At 36.9% G+C, this 26003-nt stretch overlaps 1 protein-coding gene across 4 annotated transcripts; it reads left to right on the top strand.

Annotated features, from left to right (window-relative positions):
• The first annotated feature begins 3050 nt into the window (after nt 1-3050).
• cep170ab (centrosomal protein 170Ab) lies at nt 3051-21392 on the top strand. 4 transcript variants are annotated; one of them, XM_079884015.1, is made up of 19 exons: nt 3051-3138; nt 6843-6998; nt 7569-7658; nt 7763-7841; nt 8040-8098; nt 8891-9044; nt 9124-9264; nt 9333-9806; nt 11731-12116; nt 12218-12346; nt 12549-12684; nt 12785-14173; nt 14253-14496; nt 16161-16266; nt 16663-16800; nt 16977-17065; nt 17425-17518; nt 19802-19853; nt 20494-21392. In XM_079884015.1, the coding sequence occupies exons 2-19, from the start codon at nt 6894-6896 to the stop codon at nt 20706-20708; spliced, it is 4080 nt and encodes a 1359-aa protein (XP_079740141.1). In that variant the 5' UTR covers nt 3051-3138; nt 6843-6893; the 3' UTR covers nt 20709-21392. The 4 variants fall into 4 exon arrangements, with proteins under 4 accessions (XP_079740141.1, XP_079740142.1, XP_079740143.1 ...); XM_079884016.1 differs by having other exon boundaries at nt 12788-14173; XM_079884017.1 differs by having other exon boundaries at nt 9127-9264.
• The last annotated feature ends 4611 nt before the right edge of the window (nt 21393-26003 follow it).

The raw sequence follows: 26003 nt of genomic DNA on the forward strand, positions 1-26003 counted from the left end.
CCTGTCGATTTCAGTCTTTCTCTCTATGGATCTCAGCATTTTTGGACAGAATTTAGGAAATGTAAGTATTAAAATTTAATCTGGCATAATTTGATTTAAGTTCATCTGAAATGTTTGAATATGCAATAAGCTGTTTAGAAATATATATTCTTAAGTTATAGTAAAAATAATAATAAAAATGTAAAAAAAGGAGGTTAAAAATAATTTGACAATAATATGGAATTTTCATGTATTCATTTATTCATTAAAGTTCATTTATTCGCAAAGGTGGACAAAAACATTGTGTTGGCTTTTTAAAGATTATTTTATGATGACTTTTACTCCTATGCTGTAGAAAAGATGGAGGAGTAGACAGTCAGACATTGATAATAATAAGAAATGTTTCTTGAGCTTCAAAGAGACTTCTTTCAAAAACATTAAGACACTTAAATACTTCTTTTGGCCACCAGTGTACATGAATCCAACACATTTTTGGAAATAAGTGAAATTATTTTTAAGGTGGGGTTATGTCATGTATTGTGAAAAGAACTGTGTTTTGTCCTGTGTTGGACATTTCCTTTTTGACTGCTTAAAAATGTATTTATATTCTGCAGTTGTATGAATGTAATGGTTGATATTTCATTATAATACTTGTATAAGCTAAACAACCAATGACTCTACATTCATTTAGTCAAATGCCAACGTTTCGTTTATGATTTTATGTATGTTTTTTAACAATGTGTGCAGTGAAGGACAGCACATAATGTGTTAATTTAACACGTTTACACATCTTTGTGCTAACCTTTCTGACATATTTACTTTGTTAAAATCATTAACACAATGAATGAGTTCAAATTAACACAAAAAACGTTGTCCCTAAACTCATGTGTAAAAGTTAACACATCATTTCCAGCATTGGCAGACTGTTTATTTTGTTATACAAAAAAAAAAAGGTATTTTGTAATAATTTTGTCTAATTGATTTGTACGTCAGTACTTATGCAGGATAAAAATATAAAAATATTTATTTGATATAAAATTCTATATCAAAATTATGAAATCTAATTTATATTTAGTACAAAATAATTACAGTAGTGTACTGATTAGCTTGGTTTTTACAGTAATGCACTGTAAACACAAATAAGGTAGTGGTACTGTAAATCTTAGTGGTGCAAATCCTGCTGGAAAATGAAGGAAGCATGAAGTGCTCTGAAGATGTCCTGGTAGACGGCTGCGTTGACTCTGGATTTAATAAAGCACAGTGGGCCAAAGTCCTCTTTTCTGATGAGAGCAAATTTTGCATCTCATTTGGAAACCAAGGTCCCAGAGTCTGGAGGAAGAATGGAGAGGCACACAATCCAATATGCTTGAAGTCCAGTGTGAAGTTTCCACAGTCTGTGTTGGTTTGGGGAGCCATGTCATCGGCTGGTGTTGGTCCACTGTGCTGTCCACTCAACGCAGCCGTCTACCAGGACATTTCCAGAGCACTTCATGCTTCCTTCAGCAGACAAGCTTTATGGAGATGCTGACTTCATTTTCCAGCAGGATTTGCACCTGCCCACACTGCCAAAAGAACCAAAACCTGGTTCAATGACCATGGGATTACTGTGTAATTACTGTGTGATTTCATGTAATATTCAAATTTTCTGGGTTTTTGATTTCATGGGTTTCATAAGCTGTAAGCCATAATCATCAAAATTACAACAAATAAAGGCTTGAAATATCTCACTTTGCATGTAATGAGTCTAATATATTAGTTTCACCTGTTAAGTTGAATTCTTGAAATAAATACATTGTTTGATGATATTCTAATTTTATGACCAGCACCTGTATAGGCCTATATTATACAGTAAAGGGCTCCACATATTGGGTTGTTTTTCCAAAAATATTGGGTCATTTTGAAAATTGTTGGGTAATTTCTACAAATAAACAATCTGTATTTGAATCTGTATTTATCAAAATAACAAATGATTAGTTAAACTGTTGGGTTACTTTTAACCCAACTGGCTTTTAACCCAATGCATTGCATTAAAATAACTCACAGTTGGAAAGGTGCTATACCACCCCATTATTTTTAACCCAACATTATTAAATATATATATACACAGTAGGATATATATAAACAGTGAATAATCAGTTTAGGACATCATATTATAGCAAATAAATCAACCTCAAATATCAAAAAATGAAATTTACAAAAATCACATAGTTCAAATCCATTAAATTAAAATGAATGAAATATAATAAAATATAGATGATGAAATAAGGAAATACAGCTAATTTTTCTTTTCAATTTTATGTGATACATTTTGTCCTTTTGTTTACCGGACCAAACACACACACACACACACACACACACACACACAGACACAGACACACACACACACACACACACACACACACACACACACACACACACACACACACACACACACACACACACACACACACACACACACACACACAGGCCTACGTTATTGACAGATCACGTTGTGGGAGAATCATCCCGACTGTGATGTACAATTTCGCCATCTAGTGTTCAGTGGCTAAACTCACAGTAGGCAATTCATTTCTTGTCTATTTTATCAGTGGAGAATATTTGACAGGAATCAGAATAAACTATTAATACTTATTTAAATCTTAAAACCAAAGAAACATACCAATAATCTTTTTTATAGATTAAGTTACGTTGTTTTACAGACCTTTGACATTTAGTGAGAGTGAGAATACCACAAGACTTTATTGGACAGTTTTAGAATTTTTGGGGGTTTATTACGATTTATAATATTAGCCTATTATTTATTTGATTATACATATTTTCTTTTGATGTCATTTTTTATTCAAGTCTCCATAGCTTATTTGTTACATATTGGGGAGTTTTTTTTTTTTTTTTAACAAAAAGTTGCTTATATTTCCGTCCATAATTAATTTCTCATGTCTGAATATTGGCAAGCGCATATGCACAAGTAAGCACAAAGTTAAAAATCATATACGCTGACCACAGGGAGCGCTTGTCATCTTGTTGTTTCTTGACACCGCAGCGCCATCGTGCGTCAAGACGCGCAACTGCGCCTCAGACTGGGAAGGGCAGAGCAGCGCTTCTCCGCGCACTAGAGCAGACGGATGTCATTTATGGAATAAATATATTGGGATTTACAAGGTAAGCGTTGCGCTGCGTTTTATATACTAATCACATTTCCCATGAACATATCCTTTTTTAATTTTAAGAGCAAAGATTTCGCTTGATGGAAAGGAGTAATTGGCTGTCATGAGCTCTAGAGGCGACCGATCCGGCCTATTACCGACTGGAGATCTCTAACGGCGTCCGATACGTGATGAAAACAGTAGCAGTTTTATTTAAAAATATGTAGGCCTATGCATGCGTCGATTTGTAGGCTACCTCTCCTCACGAGTGTTATATAAATAAATGCGCGCAACATTACGTATTTGAACCATGTATTAAAATATTCACTGGGAGTATTTAGTGAGCGACTGTCTCTTAGAATAAACATCAGATCTGACAAAACCGGTACAGAACAAGGCCAGTGCTTGAAGGCAGAGGCGGAGACTGATGCTCCGCACACACGCAAATGATGCGCTGCTTCTCTGGGTGAGGATGCATGTATAAGGTGATTTCATCTTGATATTTCAGCTCAAAATCTAAAAAAACACCCTGCGTATAAAGCTTTTGATTCTTCATGATAATAAAGCTTCTTTTCTATCGCATTATAGAAATTAGAAATTGTTTTGCTTTACAGAAATGAAAATGGAATGTCTCCAAGTAAAGCAACGCGGGAATAGACAGATGGATTTTACTGGCATGAAGTGTAGATAATTGGTCTCATCTTTCTGATGCATCATGTTCTTGACAGGAACCCTTATATTCATCTCGTCTCTTGTGGATTGCTATACACAGTCTTGGGTCATATCACTTTCCACTGTCCCAGGGTTGGTCAAAATTCAGAATTGAACTGGCTCCCTTTCGAATCATGAATTGGAATGTGAACTGAAATGGCCTCATCCAACATGAAGTTGAATTCAAATTCTGTTGCAAGTACAGATCCCATCCCAAAAATGAAATGTTCCTTCACTCTAATCTATAAGTTAATATATTACATACTGTAGGCAATGAATGATTACCATCTTAGTGCTCCCAGGTACAAAAACATGATGCCATTTTATGTTTCATTTAGGCCTACTGTTAGTGTTTTGACACTAAAATGTCTTTACCTGAATTCATTCACAAGCTGCAAGGAAATCAATATAGTATGCTTTAGCAGTTTGTTTTAATTGATTGTAGGTAGCCATATATCCACTTAATCCATTGCTCTTTTGTTCACTGTGTTCTTAAAGTAGCCTATCATGTTTAAAACAGGAGTGAGAAAGCGATTCAAGCAACTCAGTGTGAGTAAACTGTCCAAACAATTCAAGTTGATTCTCGAGCCGAATCAGGTCGATTTGCTCAACCGTTTGACCAATCCATGGAAAAAAATAACTGACTCAAAATAGAGTTGGGGAGTCTGATTCATTTCGAAACAGTTCTTTACACAGTTACCCTAGTGAAAAAAGTACTTTATTGTATTTGAAATATATTCCCTTTTTCAATAGTACATTGCAAATATACTAACAAAAATTTTACTATCTTTAAATATATTAAAAGTATATTAGCATCATGCTTTTACCTATTTTCACAATACAACTTTTAACACACTTTAAAATAATTGTACTTTAGTATATTTTCTAAAAATATATTTGAGAAAAATATACTTGAAGTGAAAATTCTGTTTATTTTTTTTAAAAGTGTATTTATTTGCACTTTATTAAAACATACATTTTAGGTATATTTGAACTGTGTGCTGGAAATGATCATTGTAACAATGCATTGAAAGTATACTTTCAAAAATACATTATAGTATACAATAGTATTTTGTACAAAGTATAGCTAAGTATTATTTGTCTATTAATGTGCATTTGTTATTGAAGACAAAGTGTGCACTTTATAGAATACACTTGTATATGACATGTACAGTGCGTTGACGTGTAGTGCTGTTGTGCTTCGGGAGACCCGAGTTCGAGTCCCGGCTCGTGGACCTTATCCCGATCCCGTCCCCCCTCTCTCTCTCTCCCACCTCACTTCCTGTATAGCTACTGAAACGCCATAAATAAATCTAAAACGCCAAAAAAATAAAGACACTTCCTGTCTAGCTACTAAAACAATGCTTTAAAAACATTTATTTAAATATACACACTTATGGTATATTGCTTGTATGTTTCGAAGACACTCATAATGAATTTGTAATGTACTTGTAACACAAATAAAGTACACTTTAATATCACTATTCAAGCATGTAATTATAGTCCCTACACAGGCATATACTTAAAGTATACTAAGTATACTTGAAGTTGGTCCAATTTAGTACACAAAAGTACACTAAATACACTTAAAGTTATGCTTTACTACAATTTAATAACAACTAAAATATACTTAGTACAAAATTAGCTGTATCAAAATAGCACACTTCAAGTTAACTAATCATTAACACACTTGAAGTATACTAAATTAGACTGGCTGCAAGTATACTTAGCATTTTTTCCCCCACCAGGGTAGTTTTAGTGAACCAGCTCAAAACACAGTTTATCAGTTCTGTTTACGTCATCACGTAATCCTGACATCTTGGTTGTTGTGTAAAAACAGAGATTGTGGGTTTTAGGATCATTTTATTTCACTGCGAGATGAAGTGACGGACACATTTGAGTATACTGATTAAGTGGCTTGTGTATCATTGCTGACTTGAGACTCGAAATGTCAAAAGAATGAGTCCAATTTGATAAACTGATTTACTTAAAAGCACTGGATCAAAAGAACTCAGGACATCACTACAAATCAATGCCCACCCCAAGAGAAGCCATTGACACGTCCCGTTACTGTCTGCTGGTTGTATCTAAGCACTTTGTTGTTAGTATACATCTAGTTCAGCATCACTTATTTTAGTTTAGTTCAAAGTCTTAAAGAAGAGACCCTGATTTCATCCTTTTTAGAGGGAAAAAAGGTCCATTGTTTAAGTTAGAGGAGTCAGCTGCTTGTCTGGTGCTGAGCAATAAATTATCCAATTTCATTAGGAATGGAGGAATTTGCTTCCACCGGGTATATTTAGCCACATGGACTGCACTTGAAATAATACAAACTTATATGTGACCCTGGAGCACAAAACCAGTCACATGGGTCAATTTTTTTAAATTGAGATTGATACATCATCTTAAAGCTGAATAAATAAACTTTCCATTTATTTATGGTTTGTTATGATAGTACAATATTTGGCCGAGATAGGACTATTTGAAAATCTGGAATCTGAGGGTGCAAAAAAATCGAAACATTGAGAAAATCGCCTTTAAATTTTTCCATTTATGTTTGCAATTGTGCTGCATTCACTCACAAAAATAAATGTTTTATATCTTTACGGTAGGAAATGTACAACATATCTTCATGGAACATGATCTTTACTTAATATCCTATTGATTTTTGGCATAAAAGAAAAATCGATAATTTTGACCCATACAATGAATTGTTGGCTATTGCCACAAATATACCCGTGCTACTTGTGACTGGTTTTGTGATCCAGGGTCACATATTATGGAAAGTATTTCTCATGTCAAGCTGTCTAGCTCCATTGTCATATTGTCGAGACTAGGCTCCTATCAATACTGTATGTATTTGTTGTTGATATTAAATCGTGTTGGTCATTTAGTATACAGTAGATACATTACTTTATTTCCTCTATATTCACCTAATACAAATTGAGTTGAGCTTGTCGAATTTATTTATCAGTCACTGTTTGCAACAGCTCTTCTCTGACCTTTCAACAGAATGACCTAGAGAGAGATCAGGAAGAAAAGAGGAGGCCTGCTTAAGTCAAGATGAGTTTGACATCCTGGTTCTTAGTGAGTGGTGGGGGAACAAGGCACCGCCTTCCCCGGGAAATGATCTTCGTGGGACGGGATGACTGTGAGCTTATGCTACAGGTAACTCGATCACTGTTACTCTGATACACAAGCAAGAGAACTCCATTGTCCCTTCAAGTGTACAGGCAGTTCTCCCTGGATCCATAACTGTGCACATTGCAGGCCTATATGGTACTTTACACAACTTAGTTACACTTAGTGTGTTGTGTTAAGAGCTTTTAGATATGTTAGATTATCTAACATAAAAGTTAACATACCATGAAAAGTAGGCAAACTACTGTAATTAAATGTCTGTCAAATGTCTGTCATGCTCACCCACTCAACCTTGTTGCCAAAATCATTTTTCATAATCATTAGTTACGGGAATGTATTGTATTGTACCCTATATTTTAGACATTTTATTTATTTTTGATGTTCTTTTTTGCCAGAATGTGAAAAAAGCTCATTTTTAAGTATATTTCAAAATTTTGTACTCTCTTTGTGTGGAGTGCCATGCAGAATATTTCAGATAAGAATAAGAATTCAAAGATAATTTCCTCCAGCCCACCTTCACCTAGAACCAAACATCCACTAATCTACAATAAAGCATATTCTTTATTCCCATAATCCATTCACTTCTCTTTATTGCAGTCTCGAAGTGTAGACAAACAGCACGCTGTCATCAATTATGAAGAAGCCACAGACGAACATAAAGTTAAAGACCTGGGCAGCCTGAATGGGGTGAGAAATGCGCCAGTTTATAATACAGTAGATATAATAATTTTGTCCTCACTAGTATGATGAAAAGCATTTGATGACAGCTGACCTCCTTTCCTCTCCTGTAGACATTCGTTAATGATGTACGTATACAGGAACAGCAATATATAACTTTGAAAATGGATGACAAGCTACGGTTTGGCTATGATATCCTTTTAGCTCAAAATAAATGACAATTTGATGGTTTGGATTGATTTGTTCCACTTTAGTTAGTTTGTACAATCACTATATAACAATTTTTCTACATTTAAAATTTTAAATACCTAAGTATGTACTATGTAATTACAATTGGACCAAGTATGTATATGCATTTCTATGTATTGTTTCCTCCTTAACCCATCTTACATACCAACCTATTTACCGTAGTGCGTGCAGAGTTACATGTTCCAGAGGAAGCGCTGAAGGTAATACAAACGCAGTAATACACAATCGTTCAAAAGTCGATAAGATTAGTTTTTTGAAAGAAAGCAGTTCTTTATTTCAGCAAGGATGCTTTATATTGATCAAATGTGACAGTGAAGATATTTATAATGTCACAAAGATTTCTATTTCAAATAAATTCTTCTGAACGTTCTATTCATCAAAGAATCCTGGGGAAAAATGTATCGCAGTTTCCACAAAAAATATTTAGCAGCACAACTGTTGAGAACATTGATGATAATAATAATAAGAGGTTTATTGGGCAATAAATCATTTCTGAACGATGACACTGAAGACTATGATACTGAATTAATGGCTGTTAAAAATTCAGCTTTGACATTACAGATAAACATTTATTGTAAATTGTATTATATTTCACAAAATCACACTTTTCTGTACTTTTGATCAAATAAATGCAATCTTGGTGAGCATAAGATACTTCGGTAGCACTTTATTTTACAGTCCTGTTCTCCATGTACATAACTTATTACAGTAATTACAATAATTGGGTAATAACTAGGTAGCCTACTAACCCTGCACCCACCCCTAAACCTAACCTTAACCCCTGTAGTTACCTTAAATTACCCTGCATTTTCTTAGGTAAGCACACTGTAAATGCATGTAAGTACACATACTGAAAAATAAAGTGCAACGAGACTTCTTTCAAAAACATAAAAAAATCTTACTGACCCCAAACGTTTGAATGGTAGGTAATCAGTATGTGATCAATATCAGTCAGACATGTCATGACCTTCTACATTCATCTTCACGGACAGCACGAAAAGTTCACCAGTCAGCTTCAGCTTACCAAGAAGCCTTCACCATCAGGGGAAACCACCAAAAGTCCAGAGGTCAAAGGGGCAGAGGGAGGAAAAGATGCAGAGGTTAGACCTTCAGAACCAGCACCAAAGGCAGAAGAGAAGGGGTCAGGTGAGTAGAAGATGGGGGATTTGTGAATTTACAAGAGTTAAAGGTTGCTTACCAAACTTGAAGTATCTCAAACTTTCAGCAGGAGACATAGCTATGCTCCACAGAGGAACCCCTCTTTATGGACAGCCATCTTGGTGGGGTGACGGGGACGCAGATGATGAAAATTCTGTGAAGCACGATGTAAAGGCCCCTGAGCATAAACAAGCTAAATGTGAAGCAGGTAAGATTGTTGTCATGTTAATAACTGACTTCATGAATGCCACCCGCTCATGTTATGTGTTAATGCAGGCGGTAAGGACACAGTAACAAAGCAGCAGGTGGGGCCAGGAATCCCAACACAGAATTTGGGGACCCAGGAACCAAGCTACTTTGAGATCCCCTGTAAGGAGACTCCTCCAGTTGTGGGTGACACAGGAGAAAGCCTCCCTACCAGCTTAGAGGCAGTTGCGTCAGCTTCCACAATCCCTGCGTCGGAGGGTGGAGTACATGGACATGCCTCCTTCACTATTGAGTTTGACATGGCGGCTTCAGGGAAGGGCAAAGAGCGAGCCTCAAAGGGTGCCCCAGACCACCGACAGTGGCCGAAAAGAGGGGCAGGGGAGGAGCTGAGTGCCTTGCAGGCTGCCATGGTGGCAGCGGAGGTAAAGGTGGCGGACTGGCTGGCACAGAATGAGCTGCCCCTGGCCCGCTCTGAATCTGTTGCTGAGGATGATGGAGACAGCGTGAAGAGTGATGTGCCAGTTCAGCTGAGGAGCCTTAGAGGTAAGGTGAAGGAGTTACTGATGGCTCTGTTGTTTAACGCTGCACTGTAATGCATTTATATATTATATATAATAGTTATACCTTGATTTTAAAAAAATATTTCTCAAAGTAAATAGTAGGCTAATTGCTAATTCATAAATATCAGAGTATCAAAGTTGCACCACATGCCATTTTACAACCTGAACTAACCTTGTCTTGTCAAAGTCAAATTATCTGATATTTTATCTGAAACTACTTAAGTTTTTCTTTTTGTGATTTCTTTTATGAGGCATTTAAAAGTTAGGCATTACAATATTAGGACAATTACAGTGTTTTTTTGGGGCCCTTGAGATGTTTTGACATGCCCTGACATTTGTTCTTTTTTCAGTTATTTATAAACATGATAATGGCAAAGGTGTAAATTCACTCTATATAGCACAAACAGGGCAACCATAATATGCAAGCAACATGTATGTAGATGTTTGTATTTTTAAGAGAATGATGTTTATGTGTGGTTATTGAAAAAAATAAAAATGAAAGTTGCTGAAATAAGACCACAAAAAACATACTAAATATGTGTCCACAAGACTTTTGACTAATGGATGTTGTCGCTTCGAGTTCTGGCTTCAAAATTATGTGAAAATAGTCTTGCTTTATCGTTCACGTAAAACAATACATTGATTTAAATTGTGTAAAACAGGTTTTGCTTGGAAAGCCAATATGCGAGGGGGCCGTGAAGGAGGAGTAGTTTACACCTGAGAATACAATGTCCGACCCATTATGCATAATGAGCCATTCATTCAGGTGTATATATATAACATATGAGCAGAAATTGCTAAACAAAAGCTTATTTGATGTGGCAGTATATTCTACAGTAAAAACTGTACCCAAATCTAGTCAAGAAAATGTTGTCTTTCATATTTCGCCTGACTGTAACATTGTTTTTTTATGAAATAAAATAATATTTTAATATAAATGTTAATTTGCAGTTTAATACGTTGCTTATACAAAGACATTTTATTTCAACATATTTCAGTCGATTTTTACTCATCTCAGTATAGCAAAGCATTTTAGTTGATTAAAGCGGTTTATTCTTTCACACACAGACACGCGATTCATATTTAGGCTAAACAGTCTTTACAAATATGTACCCTTCATTCATCTCACAGAAACGCGATTCATATTATAGGAACGCGATTCATCTTTTTGCGGTTTACATAGGCCTACACTAACGTTATTCCATAACGTTATTCCATAACGTTATTCCACATTAACACTTGAGAAAAGATAACTTAGCCTACCTCACTCCTCAGCGGGATCTATTGCTCCTCATATCAGCACTGTTCTGAGGAAACTTTTCTCCAGGATTATTAGGTAGGCTATATTATGCCTCACTCGCGGCGTGCTGTGTTTACAGCTGATGTGGGTGTTTCACAGGTCTGAAATGGTTCTCAGAATTTGCGTTTGAATAGCGCGCGCTCTCCGGGGCGTGGTCACATTACATTTGAATGAGCTCTAATGAGCTCGACTGGAATCGCTCTCTTTTAATACAGATTTCACAAGATGAGAATATTTGTTTTTTATATAACCGTTTCAGAATGGACTTCACTGACAGAGAGGAGGCAGAACTCGCATCATGTTTATTTTTCTTTATTTGGCGAAAAGCACAACACATTGTTTTTATTGTGAGTATACACAAAAATAATACACACTTAACAGGATCGATTGATGTATAACACAAGCATATAAAATAAAAATTAATATTAGTATTTTGATTTTTTTTTTGCACTGATAAGGAAAAAAACGAGCCTATCGCACCGGCGCGATTGCCGACCTCAGGGGGTTAAATTATAAAATGCTGACTGGATGCCATTGGCTGCAGTCTCAATTAACTGGTCATGTGTATTGCACCATCCGTCTTTATGTTTCGCCCCCTCTTTTTCAGGCAGTAAACATGAGGATGGCACACAAAGTGACTCAGAGAATGCACTGGGAGAGCAGCTTAGTAGCCGGAGGGCATTCCTGCAGGATCGTTACAGAGGAAGGCAGGGCGTGCAGAAGACAGAAGGCCTTTTCTGTGGGAGGGAAGATCTCTTCCAGCACAAACCATCATCTGTAGCTAAAAAGATGGCACCAGTAGGAGGTGAAGTTGGCAAAACAACTAACAGTTCTTCCCCACAGAAAGCCAACGTGCCCAGAGAGCAAAGCACTGGGTCTCAAGAGACTCCAAGTAGGGGACATGTAGATGACCAAAGTGACAGAGGGACATACACCATTGAACTGGAAAATGGCAATGCTGAGGAGGAAGAGGCCAGGCGTATGATTGATAAGGTAGACCTGCAGAAGCATAGAATTGATGTTTTCTTGTATGGTTGAAGATGTCAAAACCAGTTATTGATACGCAATGATGGTGCAAATGTGTTACGTTTTAGGTTTTTGGGGTGGAGGACAACCAAGCCCTGACTAAACTGCGTTTTCCAAAACACCAGAAAGATAGAGGAACTATCTGTCCAAGATCTGGATCCATGGAAACCAGACAAACTGGTTATGTTGGTGCAGAGGTATATCAGTAATATTTGCCGCATTTTTCTGAGGACATTTTAGTATCCTTGAAGATATTCAGTAAAGAAAATTGATATCAGTTTCAAAAGACACTATATAGATTTCTTGCAACCACAATGATTATTTTTCAAGTTTCCTAATCATTAGTTTTTCTGATTTAAATAAATAAATAAATTGACTGTCCATTTTCCTCTTTAAAAGGTGCTGCCAGATGACTTGGTTGTAGTTGGTGGTCCAAGGTGGGTCTCACAGTGGGCTAGTCTAGCTGCAAGTCATATACGGACTGATCCTGAGGGATCTGGGGCCGAACCCACCGTGCTTTCCACAGATGAAAAAGGTTCAAGGACATCAAACATCTAAAAAAAATTATTATTTTTTATCATATATGAATCGTATAGTATTACGATTCAGTTTTTACAGATTGTCTTTTGTTTCAGCAGTTGATATCAATGCGTCTGAACGTAAGAGAAGGACCCTCCCGCACCTCCCTTCTGAGGACTCTGCTATGGATCCACTGGCTCCCGGGGGCACACGGAACGAGTTTAGGCGAACAGTCCCTTCAACAGAGAAACAGGATCTAGAACTTCAGGAGAAAGTAGATCAGCTCAATAGAATCTCTAAAACTGGACAAAGAGTTTCAGGAATGTCCTCAGCTATCATGGATGTAGATCGTTCCAAAGTGAACAAGCCAACTCCACCCAGAAATCAGAATAAAGTTAAGCAACAGGGAGCTCACACTAGACAGATTGAGAAGAAACAAGAAGATGGGAGACGAAAGAAAGGTGATGAGGACCGAGAGAAGACAGGGAAGCCGCTACTGAGGCAAGAGAGCTTTACAGTTGAACGGCCGAGTGCCAATGTTCCCTTAGAGCTCATACCTTGCATCGATGGGCCTGGTGCCTCAACCCAGCACAGGGAAATGGCTGTCATCAATGAGAGCATTGATGCTGCCACCATGCTAAAAGACTCAGAGGCTGTGGCTGCTTTTCTGGAAACCACTTTATCTGACCTTGCAGATCCACCGAGCTACTCCCTGGAGGGGTCTGTCTCACCTGAATCTGACATTGATACGACAAGCACAGTCAGCCAGGCTGGGGGAGAAGGAATGCGTAAAACAGCCCATAGGAAACGTTCAGCTGGAGGTCCAGGCCGTGAAACAGCCAATAAAAACACCAGTGGCACAGAAAGGAAAGGCAAAGCCCATCCCTCTGGCTCAGCTGGTTCCAGGGCTTGGACATCTCTTGACCTGACAGATGATGACTTGAGCTCTTCGCTTACCCAGGACGCTACTTTGGTAAAACGACCTCAGGGCCGGGGTCAAAATATCAGCTCTAAGGCAGAGCCAACAAGTGGCAAGGCCAAAGGAGCTAAGACAACTGTAGCTCCTGCACCAGCCACCTCTAAACCAACCACCCTTCCCCGGCCCAGACCCACACGGTCTTCCCTTCTTCGCCGTGCACGACTGGGTGAAGCTCCTGACACTGATCTCGCTGATGTCGATCGTATGTCCGTTGCTTCAGAGGCCTCTACCGCCAGTTCTGCATCTAGACCTTCGGCTGGACGAAGGACCCTCTCCAGAATTGAAGCACTTGCTCAACCCCGAAGGCCAAGAGTGTGTTCACCTTCAGCTCGAAGTGACTCGGAGGCTACATCAGGCAAGATCAGGGGCTTCGTCCCACGCCCTGCCCCAGAGAGTGCTTTGCGGCTCGGGCTCCGCTCTACAACAGCCTCATCCTCTGTGGGCGTCCCCAGAGCGAGAGCTAACAGCGCTTCCAAACTGCCTGATAAGTGTCCTGGTGCTCCCTATGTTCATAGTACACCTGCAGGTCAGACCTTTGAGGAAAATATACTAGAAATAATAATTGGCTGAAAATGTTCCAACTAAAACACTCTTCTTTCTTATAGCTGGTGGAAGGTGGCGCCGGGTACCTATCGAATATGCTTCAACCTCAGAGGATGAGTATGGCTCCAACCGTCATCCCACTCAGCATTCTCGCCCCCGTCCAATGGCTCCACGGGTTACCCAGCTAGGGGGTTCAGCCCCTGCAACACCCAGCCCTGGAGGCATCTCCATGCTACGACACCAGTCCAGCAGAGAGCAGGATGATTACATGAGAGACTGGACTGCCCACAGTGAGGAGATTGCCAGGTAATAAATAGCGGCCGATGTTGGGCAAGCTACTCAAAAAGTTTAGCAAACTAAGCTACGCTAAGCTAAGATGAAGCTAACTTTTAGAACTAGTTACTATACAAGCATGGAAAAAGTAGTTTGCTAAATTGAAGCAACTTCATACATAGGTATTAAATATTATATTGGTATCTGTTGTTTATGGATGTTTGTTGAGGTAATAATTAATAACAATGTGACATTACCTTACTTCATACTGTCAGGCCAAAACACTTTATAGCAACGCAGCATAAAAATCTATTTAAAAGAGTATTTATAGGATGTACCTGTGTATTCACACAATGTACAATATGACATATACTCTACTCTTAAAAATAAAGGTTCTTTATTGTCATTGATGGTTACATGAAGAAACTAACATCCATTGAATCTTTCCATTGCATTAACGTTTATAGTGGAAAAAGGTTCTTTAGATAATTCAAATGTTCTTCACACTGACAAAAATGGTTCTTTTAAGAACTCTTTACTGAAAGGTTCTTTGGGGAACCAAAAATGGTTCTTCTATGGCATCGCTGAGAAAACACCATTTTGGAACCTTTTTTTTTAAGAGTGTATCATTCAAAAGTTTTGGGTAGGTACGATTTTTTAATGTGCCCCCATTATGCTATGTTAAAGGTTCCTAATTTTGTTTAGGAGGTCTCCTACAACAGGTTTACATGTATCCAAGAAAAACAAAAACACTTTACGTATGACGTATGCAGGTCATGGTGACGGAAATGAGACTGGAATTCCTGACGACTTGTTTAGGCTTTTTAGGTTGAGTTGATTCTTTCTTTTGAGAGGCATTAACATTATTTATCGAGCACTTTCGACTTTTACAACTTTGCAGACCGTTCACAGACATCTATATTATGCTGCATGAAAGGTAATATTTGAAAAAGCATTATAGGGGCACTTTAAAATGATTAAATGAAAGAATGCTTATGCTCACCAAGGCTGCCTTTTGGTCAGTAATACTGTAAAAACAGTAGTTCTGTGAAATATTATACAAAAACAATAATTTTTCCATTTGAATTTACTTTAAAATGTAATTTTTGTTGAATTTGAATTTGTTGAATTTTCTGTCTTCAGTGTCATATAATCCTTCAGAAATCATTCTAATATGCTGATTTGGTGTTTCAAATATAATTTCTTATTATTAACAATGATGAAAACGGTTATGCGGCTTAACAGTTTTGTGATAACAATGAGTGATCAAGTTTTGATGAATATAAAGTTCAAAAGTACCACTTTTAACTATTTAAATGTCTTTGCTGTAACTTTTGATCGATTTGATGCCTCCTTGCTATTAATTTCTTCTTCAAAAAAATCTCACTGACTTCCTACCTTTGAACATTAGTGTGTTGGAACAACACCAACCGATTCCTTGTTGCCAGCGCTCCGACTTGTGGTGCAGCCGCACTGCAGGTCCTTTCTCGATCCTGTTCTCCTCTTAATTGCTATAAATAATTTCTTCATATTTAGTGATGTTACTGCCCACCACTGCTTACGCCTTCAAAAGTATTATCTGCCACTTATGTATAATATGTAAAATGTACTTTTACTAATAATACAAATAATTGTTGATCTAGTAAACTGTTGATTTAGATCATGAATCATACTTTGTCTTCTTTTGATTGTTCCAGAATCAGTCAAGACCTGGCTAAGGATCTGGCCATGTTAGCACGTGAGATCCACGACGTTGCTGGCGAGATTGACTCTGTTAGTCCTTCCTCCGCTCCAGCGACTTCAGTGAGAAGACAACTACATCATTACCAGAGCAATGGGCACTTTCTATATTTATATGGAATATTTAATTCTTTGATGCCTGTAGAGATTTATATCAATACATCTTGACAAGTCTGTTAAGAACTTTGGTTTTGCACACTGTGCATTGTTCCCGGAATTACTTCAGTAGTTAATTGAATCTGCGGGCATTGATCGTTTAAGAGATTATGATTCAAAGTTGTTATTGTGAGAATGTATAATAATGAATGTATGTGGACATGCTTTCCCAGTAGTGCTTTAAAACAGTTTTTAAGTACTACATTTTTAGATATATTTTGGAAGATTTTCAATATAGAAAATAACAATATTACTGCATTGTGTAATCAGTGATGCAAGCTATAATCTTTGTGCGTCTCTCAGGTTGAGGATCGTGTGTTTGAGGATGTTCTAGGCAGTGCTCCAGAGATCAGTAGCAGAGGTGTGGAACTAAGACCTCGCGGTGCTATCAGCGGTCAAGATCCCCGTGCCATCCGCCGCAGGACCTGGAGCAGAGATGAGGTATATATGTTTATATATATATTACTAGAAGTTCTTCTAGTAAGAAGAATATTGTTACTTATATTCCACAAGAGGGTCCACAAGTTTTTTTTTTTTTTTTTTTTATAACAAAATATCTTGACACGAATCCATCTTATTGCTTACAGTGACAGCATATGCTCATTCTGCATTCACAGGGTGTGCTGGACAGTTTGCTGTTGGCATCAGTCTCCCAGCTCTCAGCAAAAATCAAACAGGCCATGGAAAAGACAGCCAACAAAATCAGGTACACTCCTCAAAAAAAAAAAAGTAAAGCTTTAGTTTTTATAAAGCCTTTGAATTGAACATGTTCATTTAGTATCATTAATCATTTACATCAGTTATTGTGTTATAAATATACATATTATTAAACCAATATTATAAACCAATTTAATAAAATATTATTAAATATTAAACCTTTTTTTTTTCTTTTTTTTACATTTTATGTCATGTTTGTTACAATTGTCTTCAGGAAATATTTATGAGAATGATCATTATGCATCTCTGACTGTAATATGAGAGGCTTTTATTATGTAAAACATTCATAGTTTTAGTTCTGAAAGGTCTTTTGGAAGGCCACATTTTGAATTATTACTGTTCATGCAGGATTTTATTCAAAGACAAGGACCGAAAGTGGGAGGAGATTGAAAGCAAACTGCGGGCAGAGAATGAGGTGCCTCTCCTCAAGACCTCTAATCAGGTGAGAAGAGAGTGTTTTTAAACAATGGACAGAAAACATTGATCATCAAACTCATGAGGTCAAACAATATTATTATTTATTATTAATAATAATTACTAATATATATATACACTCACCTAAAGGATTATTAGGAACACCTGTTTAATTTCTCATTAATGCAATTATCTAATCAACCAATCACATGGCAGTTGCTTCAATGCATTTAGGGGTGTGGTCCTGGTCAAGACAATCTCCTGAACTCCAAAATGAATTTCAGAATGGGAAAGAAAGGTGATTTAAGCAATTTTGAGCGTGGCATGGTTGTTGGTGCCAGACGGGCCGGTCTGAGTATTTCACAATCTGCTCAGTTACTGGGATTTTCACGCACAACCATTTCTAGGGTTTACAAAGAATGGTGTGAAAAGGGAAAAACATCCAGTATGCGGCAGTCCTGTGGGCGAAAATGCCTTGTTGATGCTAAAGGTCAGAGGAGAATGGGCCGACTGATTCAAGCTGATAGAAGAGCAACTTTGACTGAAATAACCACTCGTTACAACCGAGGTATGCAGCAAAGCATTTGTTAAGCCACAACACGCACAACCTTGAGGCGGATGGGCTACAACAGCAGAAGACCCCACCGGGTACCACTCATCTCCACTACAAATAGGAAAAAGAGGCTACAATTTGCACGAGCTCACCAAAATTGGACAGTTGAAGACTGGAAAAATGTTGCCTGGTCTGATGAGTCTCGATTTCTGTTGAGACATTCAGATGGTAGAGTCAGAATTTGGCGTAAACAGAATGAGAACATGGATCCATCATGCCTTGTTACCACTGTGCAGGCTGGTGGTGGTGGTGTAATGGTGTGGGGGATGTTTTCTTGGCACACTTTAGGGCCATTAGTGCCAATTGGGCATCGTTTAAATGCCACGGCCTACCTGAGCATTGTTTCTGACCATGTCCATCCCTTTATGACCACCATGTACCCATCCTCTGATGGCTACTTCCAGCAAGATAATGCACCATGTCACAAAGCTCGAATCATTTCAAATTGGTTTCTTGAACATGACAATGAGTTCACTGTACTAAAATGGCCCCCACAGTCACCAGATCTCAACCCAATAGAGCATCTTTGGGATGTGGTGGAACGGGAGCTTCGTGCCCTGGATGTGCATCCCACAAATCTCCTTCAACTGCAAGATGCTATCCTATCAATATGGGCCAACATTTCTAAAGAATGCTTTCAGCACCTTGTTGAATCAATGCCACGTAGAATTAAGGCAGTTCTGAAGGCGAAAGGGGGTCAAACACAGTATTAGTATGGTGTTCCTAATAATCCTTTAGGTGAGTGTATATATATATATATATTTTTTTTTTTTTTTCCCTATTCAGTCATTTCAGTATTTTCTATTAATTAATGCATTATATAAATAATATAAATATTGTTATATTATTTAATAATATAAATAATATAATAATTATCTAAATATTGGCCAAAAAAAAAAAAAAAAGTTTAATATGTTTCTTATATGTTTGGCAACAGTTCTTCTAACCCTAATTGATGTGTAGCCTAATTTATTTCTTAAACAACCATGTAGGAAGACCATATTCCAGGATGACAATGTCAAGATTCATCAGGCTCAAATTGTAAAGGAATAGTTGGGAGGGAGCATGAAGAATCATTTTCACACATGAATTGGTACATAATTTCCATCAAGAGGTGCATACATTTTTGGTCAAGATCCTTTATTGTCAAGCACAATACAAGTATTTGGTAAAGTCTACTACAGCACGTATATATATTAACGGGGATGACTATACATCCACTGATGGTGAAGTTGTCCTGATGTTTTGGTAGATTTCAGAGTTCATACATCACAGGCGCCTCAGCAGAAGATCTCTCAGTTTAATTAGACTGAGCTTTTGACTCATGGTTTGTCACCGCTCAGTGGCGTACGCCACCTCTGCTCAGTGACAGGGCAGTAAATCTAACTCTATAATGCAGGCTGGCCTGAAATGAACTCTTGGAACTTCTGAAATGAAGAAGCTGAGGCAGTGGAGAAGTACAAGCGACCGAGCGGTGACAGAAAATAAAACTCTCCTAGTTTGCACTTCTATAATATCTACATAATGTGTTTACCCTCAACCATATCAGTGTTATGAATCTGAAATGAACAGCTACAGCTACATTATGTAAATAAATCGAAAGTCATACCAGTGCACATAAAGCACCAGAATTCTTTGTTCAGATCTGGCAGCTTATGATGGTTTTCTATTCAGACTTTTTAATTTGATCATCCTCAGGAGATTTCCTCCATACTCCAGAATCTGAAAAGAGTGGAACGACAGTTGCTAGGTAAGCAGTACTGGTGTGTTCTTGTCTGGTCCATACTTTTAATGTCTGCCTTGCAATGTCCTCCTGAGACCCGACAGAATTTTCTTTTGCTATTTATTGTTATTTTAAAATATGTTTTTGGACAGTATGTAACTTAACATTACTTTGGTGTGAAATTATTATTAGAGTGTTTACTTAGAAGTTTGGTAGTGTGTGATCCTCGTTTTTTTTTTAGTGTACGATGCCCAGTTTTTCTCTGTAACCATTTACAAAGTCTGCAAGTGTATGATGCCTATTGTTTTAAAATCTGTTCAGATTTTTTGAAAGTCATGCAGTTTATTCTAGCCTTTAGAGCATCATTACCAAAGTTTCTGACCATTTTAAATAGTGTTTTTATACATATAGATGCAGTAACTACAGATATTCTTCAAAATACAATGGCTCTTAAAATGTATGATATTTACAGTTTCAGAGAAATTCAATAAAAACCAATGTCCTCAATAGAGTCTCTATTCTGCATGGTCCCAGGAGTATAAAATCCAAGGGTTAATTGTCTGTTTGTTAATTGACTGAATGATTTATTGTCTTTAGTTGCATTAGTGAATGACTATATATCAGAATAACTCAATAAATGTAATTTTCTTGAATTTGAAATCACTAGTTATTGATATCATGGTGGACCCTGATGGCACGCTGGATGCTCTGAGCAGTCTGGGTTTGACCAGTCCACTCATGGCTGAGAACAGTGTTAGTCCTGGCTCACAAGCTCCAGCTGGCAACCAGGCTGCGGAAGTATCAGCATATTCAGAGGTCGCAGAACGAGATCTCGGCCTGCAGGAGAGGAGCAAAGAGCAGAACACTGCCCATCAAACCTGAATTACTCCCAGCAGTTTACACAGAGATCCTGCACTGGTTTTCAAAGGCCAGGTCATAAGGACTTTTATGTGAATAATGTGAGGTATGCTGTAAAACTTCCTATATGACACTGCATTTTAAAGTTTGCTTCATAAATTCTATATATCCATGGACGTATTTTCAATAATTAAAGAAAATATTTTGAAATATCAATCAACTGTCACACCCTGTGGTACACAAGCATTAAAGTGCCACTATTATGCTATTTCAAAAGTTCCTCATTTTGTTATTGGAGGTCTCCTAAAATAGATTTACATGCATCCATGGTCAAAAAAAAAAAAGGATCTGGTCTCTTTAACCCCCTTCTTTCTGTTAGCCTATGTGGTAGATTTTTCCCTAAACCTAACTACGTACCTGGAACCTAATTACCTGCGTCTACAGTCGACACTTAATAAATACATTTACCTGGGGTGTCTCCAGTCGACTCCCAAGCACAGATACAACAGATTTTATAAAATAAGGGTATGGGCGAAAATGACATGAACATTACATAATTTCCCTACAATTTGATTGGTTCTTCATAGACAAACCCTTCTGTTACTAGGTAGGAGCAAATTCTGTTCTTGTGATTACCTTTGAAATCACAAGGTTTCAAACCTAGTCATCTGTCTAGTTTCATTTCCCATATTTGTTATTTTTACACACACACAAGTTTTCTGAAAGGGGACACACATCATTCAAAAACATATGATTGTTGTTCCTGCAAGAAAAAGAAATGTTAGTTATGATGAATTAAAAAAATCCATCACACCTACTCCGCTCTGATTGGTCAGACGGCTCAGTCTGTTGTGATTGGTCAGAAACCAAACGCCTATTACCATATCTAAATTTCAGCTCCATGGTTTCTTCAGCATTTGTATACAGTGATACGGACAGTAACGATGGAATCGGTTCTTTCTTTTGAGAGACAATAACTCAATTTATTGTGCACTTTGATCTTTGAAACTTTGCAGACCTTTTACATTCACACACAGCTATAATACACACTGAGTGAAAGGTAATATCCGAAAAAGCATAATAGAGGCACTCTAATTATATTATCAATGTTTGTCTTTATGATCGGAAGTACTGTAGATGTGCCTAGGAAGACACTTAGCACATGACTGTTGAACAGGAAGTGAAATGTGATAGACATAAGATGCGATTTACCCAAAACTGTCTTCATGCTGTGTATTGTCAAGTGTTTAGCCAAACTCCTTACACACAGGGTTCAAAATTAAGCCCAAATTGACCAGTTGGCCCGTATTATGATTAGGAACAGCAATGTAATGTACTGAAGAAAACATATGTCTGACAACTTTTACCTCAGTAGAGAATTTTCCATCACAAGTTTATCTAGGATGCATAGAGTTTTTTTTCTCCATAACTTCATGTGGAGACGCATATGTGGAATATTTCTCACATTAAGGCACCAAAATAATATGATGAGCAAAATGACACAATGACCTACGATGTTTGTAACAAATATGCAATGACGAAATAGCTAAATAATCCCATTGGATTAGGACAATTTATATATATATATACACTATACCGTTCAAAAGTTTGGAGTCAGTGAGATTTTAATGTTTTTGAAAGAAGTCTCTTATGCTCTCTTTTTTTATTAAATTGATCAAAATACAGTAATATTGTGAAATGTTATTACAATTTAAAATAACTTTTCTATTTTAATATATTTTAAAATGTAATTCTTGCTGAATAAAAGAATGAATTTATTATTATTATTATTATTATTTGATTTAAATTTGTTTACTGTAACTGACCCCAAACTTTTGAGCAGTGTAGTATATATTTGAATAAAATGAATGCAAACAGTTTCATGGCTGGTAATATTTATTTATTTATTTTTTATTTATTTTTTTGTCATAGTTAGGTGTGATCACTTTTATTTTGGACCCTGTTTACACAGCAGGGAGCCAAAAATCAATATTTGACATTTTTAGTCAAAATATTTAAAGCCAGTCTCTGCCAAATATTGAATGTGCCTACTGTGTAACCAAATCTTTAGACATTGCGGTTGAAATCGGAAAATTATTATCTAAATAGACAATATCCCAGTAGTTCTGCTGGAGTGAATTTGTGATTTATGAGAAGTCTGATTTGTCAAGACAAAGCTAAACTGTGTATTACACTTGGAAATAACCCAGTCTAATATGTGAAGCATTGTTTTTTTCACCCAGTCCTTCAATTTGATCTGTAGCACTTTGATCATCTTTTGTAAATTTATTGTAAAACATTCCTCTGCAAGTACCTTGCATCCTTGCATTAATGTTGCTGTGTACCTGTAGTTCTATAAAGGTTGCCATGTTCCAACAATACCCTTTTCATATATGTGAATATGTAATTACCAATTAGGAATATTCAAGTTGTCTCTGCCATGTGATAGCCATTAGGAGGGCCTGCATTTACCCAAATGATTATCAAGCTTGTTATGTCACAAAGTGCCCATTATCAAGGTCATTATCTGATAATGTAGAAATTAAGCATCATGTTTTTTGCACATGCCAATCTATCGACCTGTTAAAATGAGTGTTGTGAACTGGGTACTGTTGACAGATTGAAAAATGGCTTGGTTTTTTTGTAAATTGTCTTCGCAGGCCATCTGGTTAGGTAGGTAGCATGGTCAAATTTTTCTCCTCTTATCTCCCGTCTGCCTCATACCAGTGGTGTTTACACATGAATGTAAAACTAATACCGATTTAATAAAGAACTTTCATATCCCTGGATGCTTCACGTCATAATCAGTTTAATGTACATAATCATGTACATAATAATAAATTATGCACACTCACATAGATATTTGTTTATTTAACATGGCACAGGTCGCCTCATGGGTGCCGACATATTGAGATCCATGTGTCTATAGTATAAAAAATAATTTTAACACATTTTTTTACAGATATAACCATTTAAATTAAATTGTTACACCTTTTGCGTCCGGGTCCGTTTTGACCCGAAACTGAACTGTGGCTCACTGGCTTTACATATGAAAATATGCTCTTCTGTAAAAATACATTTTGTTTATAAATATGCTCGCTCATGAACACAATAATTCTGAAATTAAAATAAAATGACAAACAAATGAATGTCTTAATGTGTTTGAAGAGCAAAAGTTCATTGACCGTCATTGAAGAGGTTTTGATAAAGAAAAAGCCACCTTTGCTGCCACCTATGGTGAACCATTGATCACGATGATAAGGAGATTCAAGCTGTGTATTATAATATTTTTTCATATGAAAGCAAAAGTGATAATGATATATGATGTTGATAAAAATTTTGTTAAAAAAAGAATATGTAGGTTTTTATATACGCTTATGTTCCACCGGGTCCAAAAAGACCCTAGAATGCAAAAGGATGTATCGAGTTTTTTTAATGCATTATGAGGGTTAAACTAGTTCCAGATGGGCCCTATTTATTTATTTATTTTTTCATAATGATTATTCTGTTTTTCTTAGAACTGTCACATTAAGGATATAAAATAGGCTTGCGAAGCCATTCATGTGACTTTAATAAAAAAAATAAAAAAAATTATTTATGAATTAGCCAACAATCTTACCTTTGCAATTAAAAACTACATACATTTGAATAAGAAAAGTGGCCACAAATTAAGCTGCTTGCCCTCTTTATCCCTAGTCTTTACACTTTAAACACACATACACACACACACACGACTGATTTGCACCTCAAGCTCTGAGGGCTATTAAACTAAATTAGATTTAAAGTCCCATGAGGTTTTAGATCAGGTAATGCAGTCTTGATTTATAGCACTCCTTAATCCTCTCTTTTGTTCTATACTAGCCATGCATTAAAAGGGAAGGTGCTGGAGCAAAAAAGGGCTAACTTTTTCGACTAATCTAACAGCAAAGCATAACCCTTTATATTGTAGATCCTAGAGCCTTCCTCTACATAAAAAGAGAGAGTAATATGTGTGGAAACAGACTGCGAAGAGCAGGCTATGTGTTTGTTACATAACAGCTTTTCCGCAGTGTTTGATAATCATGACCTATCAGTCAAACAGCTGCCCAGAAACACACACATCGTCCCGGAGGACAACTACACATTTACATAGTCTGTACATGTGGTCGATGGGCAGTTATTGCTGAGGGTCTGATTGTGTTTCAGGAGAACAGAGAGTGAAAAAGAAAAAACTGCTGAGTCACTGGTTTAATTATGCTAACGGACCAAGGCAGGGGAATTAGTATTCGTGGGAGAGCATGTGGGAAAGACCACAGTCTGGAGAAATTAGTTAAAGTATAAAGCCGAAATCACAGAACATACCAGAATAAGCTCTGATCTTATCCTTTAAGTCAACGTTAAATGAAAACTTGGACTGCTATTTATTTGGTAACACGTACAAAAAAATTCCATTTGTTGCATTATGAATGAAACGAAAAATATACTTGAAATACAATGAAAAATACTTCTAAAGCATTTATGAAAATTAATGTTAATAATAAGGCTACATTATTCAAATCAAAAGTTGGACTTGAGCTAACATGAACTAACAATGAATAGTAATATTTTTATTAACAAAGATACAAATACTGTGACAAATGTTTTACTCATTGTTAGTTAATGCATCAACCTAATGGGACGTTATTGTAAAGTGTTACCATTCATTGTCTAATAAACATCTTATTCTGCCAGCATACGTATTTTCTTGTTGAATTTTCAGTTTTACATAGAAATACACCACATTACAGATTTAAAATGTTGACTTTAAAGTGTGAAATGAGAAGTTCAAATTTAAAATGTCCTTACATTCACAGGACAAGAACTCTTGGTCGCTGCTGAGTCTTCCAATAGATTGGTGGTCTAGTTCATCTGTTTATATTGACAGACTTATGGCTAATCAAAACATGGCTCCTGCTTATAGAATGAGTTTCATCAGTATTGCATTGACATATTGCTTATCTCCAGGATCATAATAGATTGAGGTACTTCAGACAAATGCGGCGCGATGCAAATGAGGAAATATGAGGCAATCAAAAGTAATCACGACTACTTCCTCTGCTGTAGAGTTTTATTACAAAATCATTTCCTCTCATCACCCAATAATACAGCTGGGTATTTGTTTTTGAAAGAGTGTGCAGCGTGCAGGCAAACGGCTGTGAACTTCTGGGTAATGTCAAATGAATACTTTATTGAATTTGCCCGCAGCTCTTCTGAGTTAATATGCACTGATGTGTGAGTGTGTTGGACTCTGGCAGTCATGCATCAGAGCACCACCAACACACTCAGCGGAGGGGAGGGTTC

This window comes from Squalius cephalus (genome assembly GCF_949319135.1).
Source record: "Squalius cephalus genome assembly, chromosome: 10".
Taxonomy (NCBI): Eukaryota; Metazoa; Chordata; class Actinopteri; order Cypriniformes; family Leuciscidae; genus Squalius; species Squalius cephalus.